The sequence below is a fragment of the Nicotiana sylvestris genome, chromosome 3 (genome assembly GCF_000393655.2).
Source record: "Nicotiana sylvestris chromosome 3, ASM39365v2, whole genome shotgun sequence".
In the NCBI taxonomy this organism is placed as follows: Eukaryota; Viridiplantae; Streptophyta; class Magnoliopsida; order Solanales; family Solanaceae; genus Nicotiana; species Nicotiana sylvestris.
Genome location: NC_091059.1, coordinates 118265668 through 118280582, shown reverse-complemented (window position 1 = coordinate 118280582; position 14915 = coordinate 118265668). Strand labels below are relative to the sequence as shown.

General features: G+C 34.4%; 1 protein-coding gene across 1 annotated transcript; it reads left to right on the top strand.

Annotated features, from left to right (window-relative positions):
- The first annotated feature begins 9225 nt into the window (after nt 1-9225).
- LOC104246910 (uncharacterized) lies at nt 9226-12031 on the top strand. Its single transcript, XM_070169707.1, has 6 exons — nt 9226-9373; nt 9440-9611; nt 9855-10359; nt 10807-10953; nt 11114-11134; nt 11822-12031. Exons 1-6 carry the CDS (start codon nt 9226-9228, stop codon nt 12029-12031), a joined length of 1203 nt encoding a protein of 400 aa, XP_070025808.1.
- The last annotated feature ends 2884 nt before the right edge of the window (nt 12032-14915 follow it).

The following is a 14915-nucleotide window of genomic DNA, read 5'->3' as shown; positions in this document are numbered from 1 at the left end:
CTTCCTTTTCGATCTTGGATATCTATATCAAACTCTTGCAACAAAAGTATCCATCTCATCAACCGGGCTTTGGAATCCTTCTTGCTAATAAGATAGCGAAGTGCCGCATGATCCGTGTGAACAATGACTTTTGCACCCATCAATCCATAGCAAAGACAATGGCAAGGAGCTCTTTCTCCATAACTGTGTAATTGACTTGGGCACTATTCATGGTCTTACTAGCATAGTAGACCCGATGAAAGATTTTGCCGATGTGTTGCCCCAAAACAGCCTCTATCGCTACATCACTTGCATCGCATATGAGCTCAAAAGGAACACTCCAACTTGGAGCGGTGATTATGGGAGTAGTAGGCAACTTGAAATTAAGCAACTCAAAGGCTCTCATGCAATAATCATTGAAGTGGAACTTAGTATCTTTCTCCAAAAGCTTGCACAACGGGTTCACCACTTTAGAGAAGTGCTTGATGAACCGCCGGTAAAATCCCGCGTGGCCTAGGAAACTCTGCACACCTTTCACCGAAGTTGGAGGTGGAAGTTTAGAAATCACCTCAATCTTTGCCTTTTCAACTTCAATGCCATTCTTTGAGATCTTGTGACCAAGGAAAATGCCTTCCTAGACCATGAAATGACATTTCTCCCAATTGAGCACCAAGTTTGTTTCTTCACATCTTGCCTAACACTTTGTCAAAGTTTGCTAGACAATGAATTACCGACCACCGAAAAGTCATCCATGAAGACTTCAAGGCAATCCTCCACCATGTCCATGAAGATCGCCATCATACACCTTTGAAAAGTCACTGGTGCATTGCACAATCCAAATGGAATCCACTTGAAGGCGAAAGTACCATAAGGACATATAAAAATAGTCTTCTCTTGTTCCTCTGGAGCAATAAGAATTTAATTGTAACCGGAATACCCATCAAAGAAATAATATAAATCACGGTTGGCCAATCTATCAAGCATTTGATCTAGGAATGGAAGTGGGAAATGATCCTTCCTTGTGACTTTGTTGAGCTTACGATAGTCCATACACACTTTCCACCCGGTCACCGTTCTTGTAGGAATCAAATCATTCTTATCATTGGTGAACACCGTCATGCCCCTTTTCTTTGGGATACATTGAATCGGAGAAGTTCATGAACTTTTGGAAATGGGATAAACAACCCCGACATCCAACCACTTGATGATCTCCTTTTTGACAACCTCTTGTATGGATTCATTGAGTATCCTTTGATGTTCAATTGATGGTTTGGCATCCTCCTCCAAGTTAATCTTGTGCATGCAAAAAGCGGGGTTTATCCCTCGAATATCCACCAATGTCCATCCCATAGCCTTCTTCCTCTTTTGTAGCACCGCCAAAGTAGAATCTACCTGCACGTTACTCAAACAAGAGGAAATAATATCCGGAAAAAGAGAATTTCGGGTGGGCGAAATTCCAAGGAAGAAAGACGTGTAAAAACCAGTGTCAAAAACAGTCATCCCTATATGGAGTATATATAGCCACCTTTTTTAGGTTAAACACTTTTCCAAAACCTATAGCATAATAAACTACGAATTATTCCATTAAAAATTTGTAATTTTACCCCTAGTTCAATTTCGAAATTCTTTTATAAAACCTTATTTAACTCTCCATGTTAAGATTTAGATACTAACCAATTAAATTAAATTACTGATAATTTAAATTATTGATTACTTCCTTTAGACTTTCGCTTAACTTATTTCATGTGTTGGATACAAAATCTACCGGTAGGGTTTACACATGAAAACTTATAAGCTTTCGTAAAGGAGTATCATCAATCTCAAAAATCAAGACATAGATTCTATCAACTAATTATTAATTCGTCAATGTATATCATTATTGTCTATTTACCAGGCTTATCGACCCACGAAAGAATCTCGCCTTTTAATAAATCAAAATAACAAATGACACACACAACTAATCATAATTACATCAAGATTAAGAGTACAAGTAGATTGAATGGACTAGAGAAATTATTTTATTAAGTAAGTATAAAATACTTATCTCTACTTTATCTGTTCAATATATACAAAATGTACTAGCACAAGAAGTCGGAATTAACCGTTCCCATAATCAACATAAATTATATTTAATCGTTTGCTACAATCATTCCAATGGTCTGTCCAATTCCATCACTAAATTGTGAACATAAACTTTATGACTTATAAGAACCGATAATTTAATCTTCCGTGTATAAGCTAAACTCTATACACTAAATCATCTACTATATAAGCAATGACACATAGACAAATAATTGATCTATTTAAATAAAACTTTATTGAATTGAATAAATGAATAAATAATTATTCCATAAAGAATATTATAACAACATGCATGGTTTATAGTATATCCTAACACTATTTACATCACCAACACCCAAGAATCTTTGACACTCTTCGGTTTTTACTATGGAATATGCCTTATTTACAGTAATTACGTGTCTTCTCAGGAATACATTACTCCTCACATTACTATAGCTTTCATTCAATCCCATTAAAAATTGTAGTAACCTCTGATTAGCTAGATGTTCTATGGATAGCCTAGCTTCTTCTCAATCACATGTAGATAAGGGAACTAACACACCTAGCTCACTCCATAGGTCATTCATCTTTGAGTAGTAAGTAGTTACAGAATCTGTTGTTTCAAATTTACAATTTCTGTCCATAGATAATAAATTCTAGTCATAATGCATCTATCAAACCTTTCCTTGAAATCACTCCACACTTTCTTCGCACTAGATGCACACATGATGCTAGGCATCAACTCAGCTGCGACAATACTACCAATCCATGAAAGTACAACTGCATTGCACTTCTCCCATTATTCTGCGAGTTCACCCCTGATTATGTTTTTCACACAAGTTCTATCAACGAATCTAAGCTTACTTTTGCCCCAAAAAGGCTAGCTTCATTGCCCTACTCCACATAGCGTAATTCTCAGGCCCTGTGAGTTTGATTGAGACTAAAACTAGTTCTGGTCCATCTACCGCTTGAAGAAATAACGAATAATTGTGTTCGAATGAAGATACCTCATTTCGTGCCATCACGATTGAGTCAAAAATAGCTGATTTCGTCAAAGCTCCCTTCAATGGTCGCCGAGAGTTGCGTCGGAGCCCTGATTTCAGAATTGCTGCTCTGATACTATGTTAATTTGAGCTGAATCGGGTAATAAAACAACTCACAACACATGCAAGTGCAATTCTAATTGATCAATTTTGGAAGAATCTAGAGAGAAAAGAGATTAGCTGGGTACAGACTAGAGAAAAGGGCAGTTATATTAGAGTGAATCTGATTTTCAGATTCACTGTGCTATATAACAGCCCCTTCTCGTGCCTACCTAACACCCTCATTTGCATACACAACTAACTACCCTAAACTTTCTTTAATTACACTTTGACCCTTGACTTTCAATAATATGTGAAAATTAGTTCCTGTTATTTTAGGATATACTATTACCAATCCAGTTCGTTTTTATTCTTAAACACATAAAGTGGTTTTTAGCTTTTTTACGAATATTACTTTTTAATTAATAAGAGATTTTCGTCTTATTTATATATGTTCGACTGCTGCGACATGTCGTAAAACTAAATGGACGGAAATATTTCTAAATTGAAATATTTACAACATCAAAATCTTTTAACTTTTGAATGTAAATTTTCTCTTCAAAAGCAAAGCCAAATATCTAGGTGAGAAGTAATAGGTGAAATTCAAGGGGTGTGGAGGTGAGAAAATTTTTATACAGTTAAAACTCATTGAATATGGAAAGTTCGTGAACTTTATGGGCGTTGAGAACATTGAACTCTATCTAGTTTCATGAAAGAATAAAAAGATATTTATCTAATGATCTAATGAATTATGAGTAAAGATACCACGTGGTTAAGCGTAGAGATCTTCCTAAGATAAAACAATATAAATTTACTTGCACATGATACTTGCATCAATTAATAAATATATAATATGTATTTGCTTATAAATTTTTCACTTAACTATAGTTAAGTTTTATATATTCTCGCCTAATTTTTTCATTTAATTAATAAATTAACATAATTTATTGTAAGCACTACTGGCTAACAAGTAGGAGTAATAACTTTTTACGAAATCAAAGTGCCCATTGCCAATAGCTTACACCGGAAAGGAGAGAGGAAAATCAACCAAAAAATACTTATAGGCTTTTAGCATTACTAGTTCAAACGATTTCTACTATAATATAAATTTTAAAAGGTAGAATATCTTAAAACACCCCTAAACTTGATGCCGATTATTAATTTCCTCTCCAAATTATGCTTGGTCCTAATTATCCCATACACTTGAATAAGTAAATTTAATTACCCCTCGATCCATGGCATAGCAAGTGGCCTCAGATAGCCTTTGGCGTGTGGGGGTCTATAAAAAATGCCACTTATGCAGCTCAAACGGTAAAAAGCCCCTAATTAATATTTTCCTTTATTTTCCCCCGTCTTTCCCACAGCTATTCTTCCTATTTCTTTCTCGTTATAACTTCCTCCATTAAATCACAATTAGTGTTCTTTCTTTTCCTGTAATTCTGATTTTTCTTTTTTAATTGCAAAAGTTCTTAGACACATTTCTTGGTTTTCTTTCCAACTTTCTTCAAGATATTGAAGATGAACCCATTTTGTCGATCGAAGACCCACCACTATGGGTGTCTAACGGGTGAGCCGGGCTGGGCTGGGTAGGGAAATTTAGTAACCGTACGGGTTGTGGTCCGGGCCGGTTACGGGTCGGGGCATACCGGGTTTAACGGGTTCGGGTTCATCCACGTAAAAATTGAACCGTAACGGTTACGGGTACAAGGTGTCGGGCCGGGTTAATATAATTTTTAATTTTTTTTTGTATTTTGTATAACTATTGTAAGTTATATTAATATAAAGTAAAAATGTAAAGAATACAAAGAAGATGGGGAAAAATTGCACTTATAAATTGCAAGTGCTAAATTTATTTCAAAATTCAAACTTAGAAATTGAAAGGTTTACATTTAACAATAAGTAAATTAACCAAAAAAGAGTAAATTCAAAGGTTTTGCATTGCCTTAGTAAGTTCGTCATAATCAATATGAACTGAGTGACCTTCTTCTGGAGTGTTAAATTCGGATGGGTTACCATGTGTTAATATATCTCCAAGTTCCTCATTTTCTGGGCTATCAACATCTTCACGTCCTTGATTTCTTCGTTCCGATCTAATTCAATCTCTGAAACATACTAAAACTTCCAAAACATTGTTTCCCAATGAGTGACGGGTGTTTCCAAGTTATTGTCTTGCTTGGCTAAATGCACTATCTGATGCAACAGTTGAAATTGGCATATTCAGCACGTCCCGAGCCATAGTGAAAAGAACAGGAAATTGCTTTCCATTCTTATGCCACCATCCCAACAGTGAAAATTCCTTTGTGCGAGGCTCTTTTTGCTTCTGCAAGTAGAGTTGAAGTTCATCAATATTCCTGCTGCTGGTTTGAGTGTTAGAAAATGTAGTAAAAATATTAAAACTATCAAGGCTTTCTTCATCATCCATAGTAGTAGAAGTGGTACAGTATATAGTGGGATTAACATTGCCTACATTAAGAGCAGCATCATTAATTACATTTACATAATAATTATACAATTGTTATAAAGAATCATTTAGCTTGTTTATACAAGCATATAATTCTGGGGTTTCAGTTGGTCTAATCTCCATATAAGTATATAAAGCATTCATTAATTGGTGACAATCAGACATCTTAATAGAAGGATTTAAAACAACACCAATTAAGTAAATCAGAGGAATTGAAAAGAAATATTTTTTGAATTTTGCTTACATTTTTTCAACAACATCCCTATATTTTTCTTTCTTCTCAAATTCAAAGAGTAGAAAAGAAATTTCAGCTATATGTACTAAAGTCATAGTAACAGTAGGGTAATATGCTCCAGAAAACTCAACAGTAGCTATATAAAATTTATGTAAAAATTTAACAACATCATTAATGACCTCCCAAGTAGTAGTTGTTATGGATCAGTACAATGTGCATTAGCAACTTCAGTTATTGGGAATCTATATTTGTAGCAACATTTTAAAAATATATATGTATAATTCCATCTAGTAACAATTTCGTCTGGCATGAATCTGGGTTTAAGGTTATACTGGACACACTTATTCTTAAATTCCTTTATTCTAGATCGTCTATTATTTCCTTGAATAACACCAACTGCTCTTCTAACATGAGTAATCTCAGTTGAAAATAAATCAAGACCACTTTTAACAATTAAATTATAAACATGACATGTACACCTAACATGAACAATTTCATCAAGAGGTGGTTGCAAATGCAGCTTTAATATTGAATCTGCGGCATTATTATTAGAAGCATTATCAAAAGACATACACAATATTTTTTGCTTGAGATTATAAAATTCAACAACTTCACAAATAGTAGTACTTATAAATGCAGCAGTATGACTCTGATCTTCATCATATTTAAAAATGATAATACATTTTTGCATACAATAATTATCATCTATCCAATGACATGTAATTATCAAATAATCATTTCCATTAACAGCATGGCCAATATCAGAATTTTGAGAAACTCTACAAGGAAGGTGGCTAAACAAATAACGTATGTATGTTTGATATTGTCCATGAAGTCTAAAGATATCAGATCTACAAGTACTTCTAGGGATACCTTTAAATAAAGGATTGTAAATCCTTTGAATATAAATAATAAGATATGATGAAGAAGCAAAAGAAAAAGATAGACAACCCAAAGCAATCATTTTTGTTAACTCCTCACGATCCTTCATTTTATCATATTTCATAATACTTCCAGTAGTAGGGTTTAGAGTTGTTTGATTTTCATCTCTATCAGAGCTCCATTCTATAGGATACTCAATTCTCATATGTCTACTAAGTGTCCCAATCCCCCCTAATTGTCCTCTAGTCTTATGTTTAAAAGTATCATTACAAAGTTTGTCTTTAACTCTATCAGTACCTTCTATTTTGTCAAAAAATTTCCAAATCTTACTTCTTTTTCTCCGATTACTAGTCGGGGCCACAAGTGGTCTACTACTAGCACCACGACCACCACCCATGCTACCAGTTCCAATACTACTAAGTGTAAGTGGTATCTCATCTTCCATTTCTAATTCATTGTCTTCTATACCGAAATCTTCCTGGAATTGTTCGTAATTTATATTATTATCAGGTAATGTTTCAGGAATATTTGTAGAGTTAGTTAAATTACTACCAGATGCTGAAGTACTACCTTTTTTTAGGCGTAATACATACGGAGACACATAAAGTTGGCACGATCTTTCACTTAGACACTTAAACTAGACCTCTTTCCAATTAGACACGTTTCTTAGGCAATTCTCATACCAATTAGACACGTTTTTTGTTGGCTTATTAATTAACCAAGTGCGTGTTCTGCAATCTCCGTCTACGTGGCAAAAGTAACCATTATAAATCGTGCCACATCATTTTATTTGTCCACCTCACTGTCCACCTCAGCTATATAGTGTTATTTCCACTAAAATACAGATAACTAGCCCTAAACAAACATCTAAACATATTACCATTGTTCCTTTTACCTCCGATAAAAACGAAGAAAGGTCCTACCACTGTTAATCTTCTTCTTCTTTTGGTCAATGGTGTTGGAATCTAGTATTTCCACTGATTTCTCACCGTATTTACAATGCTTCAAGGTCCAATCTCTCCTTATTTTCTATTGCTACAGCTAGGGCTAAGTAATTTGTAAGTTATTTCTCAAGTTAGGGTTTTTTTGGGGTTTTCCTTTGTGCTGGTCCCTTGTCGTCTTATGTAAGGGAATATTATGGAGTATGACTATATTTTAACTCGCTTTCACCACGGGGGTACATTTATCGAGCAACCTGTCCCAATATACAAAGGGGAATTAGATGCTTTTGTTGTTGCTATCGATAAAGACCATTTTAGTGTTGTCGAGTTGTCTGCTTATGCTAAAGACCTTGGGTATGCAGTTGTCGAAGGGTTTTATTGTCAAAAGGAAAAAGATGGTGATTTTATCAAAGTCTTTTCTGATTTTCAGTTATATGAATTTGTGAAAGATTTAAAACATGGTGATATTTTGGATGTTTATTTGCGTCATGGGGTGAGTCAGCCTGAAGTAGTCGAAGAAAATGTTGGTCTTTTATGTGGGGAAAAAGTAGGTGGGGATGGTAATGACCAATTTAAATCTAGGGCAACACCTGGGAGTAATACAAATACTGAAGAACCTATTGAGCCGCCTACTGAACCAACTCACAATGTTGCTGAACCACCTATTGAGCCTCCTATTGAACCAACTTTGAATGATGCTGAACCAACTCACAATTCTTCTGAACCAACTGTAAATGCTGCTGATGGAGATGAACCACCAAACCATAATGTTAATGAAGATGGAGTGCAATCAGATGTTGAGAGTAGTGAATCAGAAGAAGATGTTCTTCCTGAAGAAGATGGTTCAGATGTTGATGATGAATTGAGATCTCTAAGGGCTGAAAGGAGGAGCAAGAGGCAGGGTAAGCAGAGGAAAAAACCAATTGCAACAGATGAGATACCAATAGGAAAAACAGGTATTGACAAAGGATTTGAGCATATTGGAAGAAACAAGACTTCAAGATATGTAGGTAAATTAGGTGGTGATGAGCAGTTTATTGATAGTTCAGAGGCTGATAGTAAAGATAGCACAGAAGAGTTAGATCCTGAAGCTATTCCTGGTGTTGATATACCAGCAAGAAGGAGGAGTACAAAAGTCAGGTATGATCCTGATTGTGAAGTTGCTATATTTGAACTTGGGATGATTTTTGAGAATGCTATAGAGTTTTAGAAAGCATTAGCAAATTATGCAATTGAGTACAAGATGCAGATTAAATTGAGACCAAATGAACCATATAGGGTGAGGGCTAAGTGTAAATCAAAGAGATGCAAATGGGTGTGTTATGCTTGTATTGATAGAGATTCAGGTGATTTAAAGTAAAAAACTACTACCCAGTACACAAATGTGATACTTCAAACAAGAATAAGTTGTGCACTTCAAAGTTTGTTGCAAAGAAATTCAAAGATGAAATAACTAAGCAGCCCCACATAAGGATATGGGAAATACAGGAGTTGTGTAGGGACAAGCTAGGATTGTATGTTGGCAAGACAATTTGCTATACGGCTAAACTGCGTGTTCTCAGAGAGTCCATGAGTGATTAGAATATGGAGTTTGCAAGGTTATGTGATTATGCTGATATGATAAAACAGACTAATCCTGGTAGCTCATGTTGGGTAAGGATGGACAGTGAAACTAAGCCAGGAAAAAATCTCTTTGTTTACTTTTATGTGTGCTTTGATGCATTGAAGAAAGGTTGGTTAAAATGATGTATGAGAATCATAGGTTTTGATGGTTGTTTCTTAAAGGGTGCTTGTAAAGGTGAGCTTCTAGTTGCTGTTGGCAAGAATGGAAATCAGCAAATGTTTCCTATAGCATGGGCAGTTGTGGACCAGGAGACAAAATATAGCTGGAGTTTTTTCATCAACTACTTGAAAGATGATTTGCAATTGGGAACTGGAGAAGGATTGACTGTGATGGCAATATGCAAAAGGTAAGTATTCTGTTCTGTTGTCTCTTAAGTAGCCTATTAAGTAATTTTGGTATTTGATGTTCATTAATGTGATATGTTCAGTTGTTAAGTACTTAAGTATTCTGTTATTTTGTTAAGTAATTAGTATTTTGCTGCTGTTAAGTATTCTGTTTTGTGTAGTAATATGCTGTTGTAATTTGAATTAATTATTGTGTAGGGATTTGTTGCAGCTTTGAATGAAGTTTTACCTAATATTGAATTTAGGATGTGTGCCAGGCATATATTGTCTAATTGGCATAAGAAATGGAAAGGAGAGGAAAGGAGAAAACAGTTTTGGAGGTGCTCTAAATCTAGTTATGAAGTTAAGTTTAAAGAGGAGCTTGAGAAAATGGACAAACTTAGTAAGGATATTTGTGGGGATTTGTTATATTATCCAAAAAATTCATGGGTTAAAGCCTATTTTGAAGTGCATTCCAAGTGTGATGTTGTTGAAAATAATATGTGCGAGACCTTTAATTCATGGATTTTAGCTTCTAGGCATAAATCAATTATAACTATGTTGGAGGAGATTAGAAGGAAAATAATGACTAGGCAAGTGGATATGTTGAAATTTGTTGTTACTTGGATATCTGATATATCACCTATGGCAAGGCTATTGTTAGAGGATAGCAAAGACCTTGCTAGAAAATGTACTGTCCTTTGGAATGTTGATGTTGGATTTGAGATTGGAGAAGGGCTACATAAGCATGTAGTTAATCTGAGTGATAAGGTTTGCACTTGAAGAGCTGGGCAGTTGAGGGGTATTCCATGTCAACATGTTGTTCTTGCATACTATCACATAAGCGAAGAACCTGAACAGGGAGTAGAGCATTGGCATAAGAGGGATACCTTCTTAAAAACATACAAGTATTTCATCCAGCCTATGACAAATATGAAGATGTGGCCTGAAACTAACAATCCTAAGATAGAGCCTCCCAAACCTAAACCCATGTCTGGTAGACCTCAGAGGAACAGAAGAAAAGGCAAAGATGAACCAAAAAAAAAAATGGAAAGTTGTCCAAGTGTGGAGTGAAAAAGGTCCAAAAATGTTGGATTTGGCATCTACACAGCTGCAAGTGGAACTCAAATATTAAAGGTATATAATCATACATATTTCATCTATAATATGACTTACAAATAACTTACTGATTGTGGTTCATTATTTGGCAAACTGCAGCCCGGAACATCAAGCCAACGAGTTATGGTAAGTGGTTCAACTTATAAGAGTGCAGCTCCAACAGGAATTGACCTTGGTTTTAAGGCTAGAAGCTTGAGGTGGAAGGGTCAAGATGCTGTCACAACTTTCCAGTTGCAGCAGATGAAGGCAAACTTCAGCAAGAAGTAGTATCTTAGGAACTTATTTTGTCTATATGTTATGTAGCAGCAACCTATTATATTTTGGGATCTAGTTTTTGAAGGAACAAACTTTAAGTTGTATTCAGTCGTGTAATCTTACTGTTCTGTTTTGGATATATGTTATGCAGCTGCAACTTGAGCCTTATTTTGTTTGTTTTGGCAGAATAGTTACTCTATGTTCTGAATAATTACTCTATAATGCAGCAACTTCAGTCCATATGTTCTGCATTTTAAAACTGCATCTTATGGTTCTATGCCTTGTACAGAAGTTGTATATTACATCACTTTCAAAATTCAGCAACTGTAAATTAAAACAATGGTTTCAACATCTGAATATAAACAGAAGTTTATAACAAAATTCAATTGTATTTATACAACATCTGAATATTACAACAACAATTTCAAAACAGAAATTTAAAGCAACAACAGAAATTCGTCTTCTTTTTGCTCATCAGTCAACCAAAATTCATCAGTCATACAGTTTCCATAAAACGACCAACAATACAACAACAATCGTCAAAATGATTCGTCTTCTTTTTGCTCGAACTTTCTCCTCTTCAAAAGCTTTGACTCTCTTTAATAAACCCCAAATTATATTCTTCGCTTGAGTAGGCATCTCATCGTCATACCAACATAAATAATTACATCCACCCTTTTTCTACAAATATCACAAAACACTTTTAATCAATTTTTATCAAAGAAAATAATTCATAAAAAAGAATTTACAAATTATGAACAAACAATTTACCTTTCCGATTTTGCAAGCAAAAAACCTACGACCTGGGTTTAATTGGGTCCAAGAAGTATTCAACTTTGGAGAAACACCACACTTACAGATTCGATCAGCAACGCAAGGTGACATTGACGAGTTCGTCGATTCCGAGAAGTTCGACATTAATAAACACGACAACAACAGAAATGAGAGGAAGAAGAGAAGAGAAGAGAAGAAATTAATTGATACCAAGAAGAGAACAGAAACAAGAGAAAGAAGAGAAGAGAAGAAAAGATTTGACAAGTATAGAAGGAGAATTGCTGGAGAAATCTGAGAAGAAGAGAAGAGAACAAATAGGTTTTTTAAGAATTGGGAAATGGATTAGGGTTTAAATAATAATTGACAATCCATGTTACCGTTATGTGTCTAATTGGGAAAGTAAAAGTCACTTTTTGGAATCCTTCACGCGCCTAAATAGGTTTGAAGTCACGCTATATGCCACCAGCAAAAACCGTGTCTAATTGGTATGAGAATTGCCTAAGAAACGTGTCTAATTGGAAAGAGGTTTAGTTTAAGTGTCTAAGTGAAAGATCGTGCCAACTTTAGGTATCTCCGTATGTATTACGCCTTTTTTTATTTCCCCGATGAGTAACCTTATTACAAACTCTTTTTGCAGCATTAAACAGATTGTAAAAATTTAACTACTAGCAACAATTAAATATGCAAATAAAATAGTAAATAAGAGAAAGAATTGGAGGGAGTGCACCGAATTCGGCAATAAATTGAGCACTTATTGATTTCGCAATTCCAATGTTACCATGAAGAAACGTCAATTGTTCAAATTTTGAAGTTCAATTGTTCAAACTTCAAATAATAAATACTACGATAAATTAAATTCCAAAAAAAGAAGAGCCAAATAGTTGATTGCACTTTAGGCGAAGATTGAAGAATGGGAGAATATGAGAATTGAGATTGAGAATGAGAGATGAATGAAGAAATAAAGAAGAGGGGGGGTGTATTTATAGTTTTTCAAAGGGGTGTTAATTGTTTTTTAAAAAATCCCAAAAATGGGCTATTTGTGCAATTCAGTCGTTGGGCAACGACCATAATGGGAAATGGACCGTTGCCAACAGTCAAATGTTAGGCCCACAAGTAAAAAAAAATTAGTTACCGTTATACCGGTCTAGGCCAGTCCGGTCCAGGCCGGTTAACCGGTTGAACAGTAATTTACGTTGACTGAGTTTGATCGGTCCGGTTAACCGATAGGATTTAAGTAAACGGACCAGCCCCCTACCCTTTAAACCCAGCCCCACCCGGCCCCCTTGTACCGGTCCGAGCTGATTCAAGTTTTAACCGGTCTGGGCCGGTCCGAAAACAGGCTGACACGCCCCGTTAGACACCCTTACCCACCACTATTGGAATATTATTCCATTTTATTGAAACTCACCCAGACTGATTAAACACCCAAACCAACAAAATATAAACGAAAAATTACTGAAAATTATTTAGGAATTTTTACATTCCTATACACTATATGAAACTATATTACCCTCCCTAGTCAAGTTTCGCTTTAATTACCTTATATATACAAAATTATCGATTATGTACATTTTTAGGATTTAAGGATAATTAATCAATTCCTACAATCACTCCCCCCCCCCACGTTTCTCTCTCTTTATCTCACTCCCCCCACATTTCTCTCTCCATATCCCACCCCCTCCCCACGTATCTTGCACAAGAGAGCAGTAATTCCATCATTGATAGCCATTAAAAAGCTTTGAAGCTTTGAATTCGAATTTGGATTTTCAAAAAATATTATTTGTTTGAATTGGATGTTGTTGCAAAGAATTGAGAATTCTCTCTACGTCTCTCTCTATCTCTCAATCCCTAATTTCAGTAATGTAAAGCAAAGGAAAAGAGAGCAGCAATTCCACCATTGATAACCATTAAAAAGCTTTGAAGCTTTGAATTCGAATTTGAGTTTTCAAAAATCATTATTTGTTTGGATTGAGTATTGTTGCAAACAATTGGGAATATGGTTTGGAGTTTATATCTTAATTTTGAGGGATTTTGGTAAAGATTAGACTTGATTTTGACTAAATTTCAGATTGAAACTCGAAGAAGAAGAAGAAGACATTTTTTTTTGAAAACAGAAGAAGAAGAAGACATGATATACATTATATTTACAAAATTGTAGTAAAATTGTATTATGTTATTTATATATTTTTCTTTTATTTATTTAACTATTGTATGAAAGTTGAACAACATTGTATAAAAATTATATTTAAGTTGTATGATATTGTAGTTGTATTTAACTGAGTAGAAATAATGTATGAAAACTGTAGATAAGTTGTATAATATATAATTAGTTGTATGAAATTTGTTTTTACTATGTATAAATCAGATACCAAATATACAAAAGACATATTGTATAAAATTTGTATTCAAGTTATATGTTATTGTAGTTGTATTTAACTGGGTAGAAATAATGTGTGAAAGTTGTAGATAAGTTGTAGATAAATTGTACAATATTTAATTAGTTGTATGAAATTTGTTTTTACTATGTATAAATCAGATACAAAATATACAAAACACATATTGTATAAAATTTATATAAAAATATATTTAAGTGGTATGATATTGTAGTTGTATATAACTGGGTAGAAATAATATACGAAAGTTGTAGATAAATTGCAAAAATAATGTTGTATCATGGATCTTGCAATTAGCAATAGAACAAAATTGACAAAGTATTTATTTGAATATTTGCTTGGTGAGACAAAGTGTTCTGTTGATTTCTGTTCTACTTATCTTGACGGGGTGATTCTAATAAGGTTAAATTTTCTTGAAAATACATGGAAAAGGAAGGCAACTAATTGTCCCAAGTATTCCTTAACATTATCTAAATTAAACTACACAAAGTAAAATGTACACCTCATTTGTCAAACCGTCTAGAGATTTAGTAGAATAAATCAAATCTTATCCTACTAATCATGTGATACGGAATTCACCGACTACAAGTTCTAGGTAAGTAAAAGTAGAAATGACTTTCTGTATTTACAAGTAAAGAAAAAGTAAAAATGACGTGGTGGTGTTAGCCAATAGAAGTGTCAAATCAGTGGTTAATCGGACGACTATGAAGCCTCATATCATTCCAGATCAACGCCTAAAGTATTCTCATTGAGTTTACAGATCTCGATGATTATTGCACTGGGTTT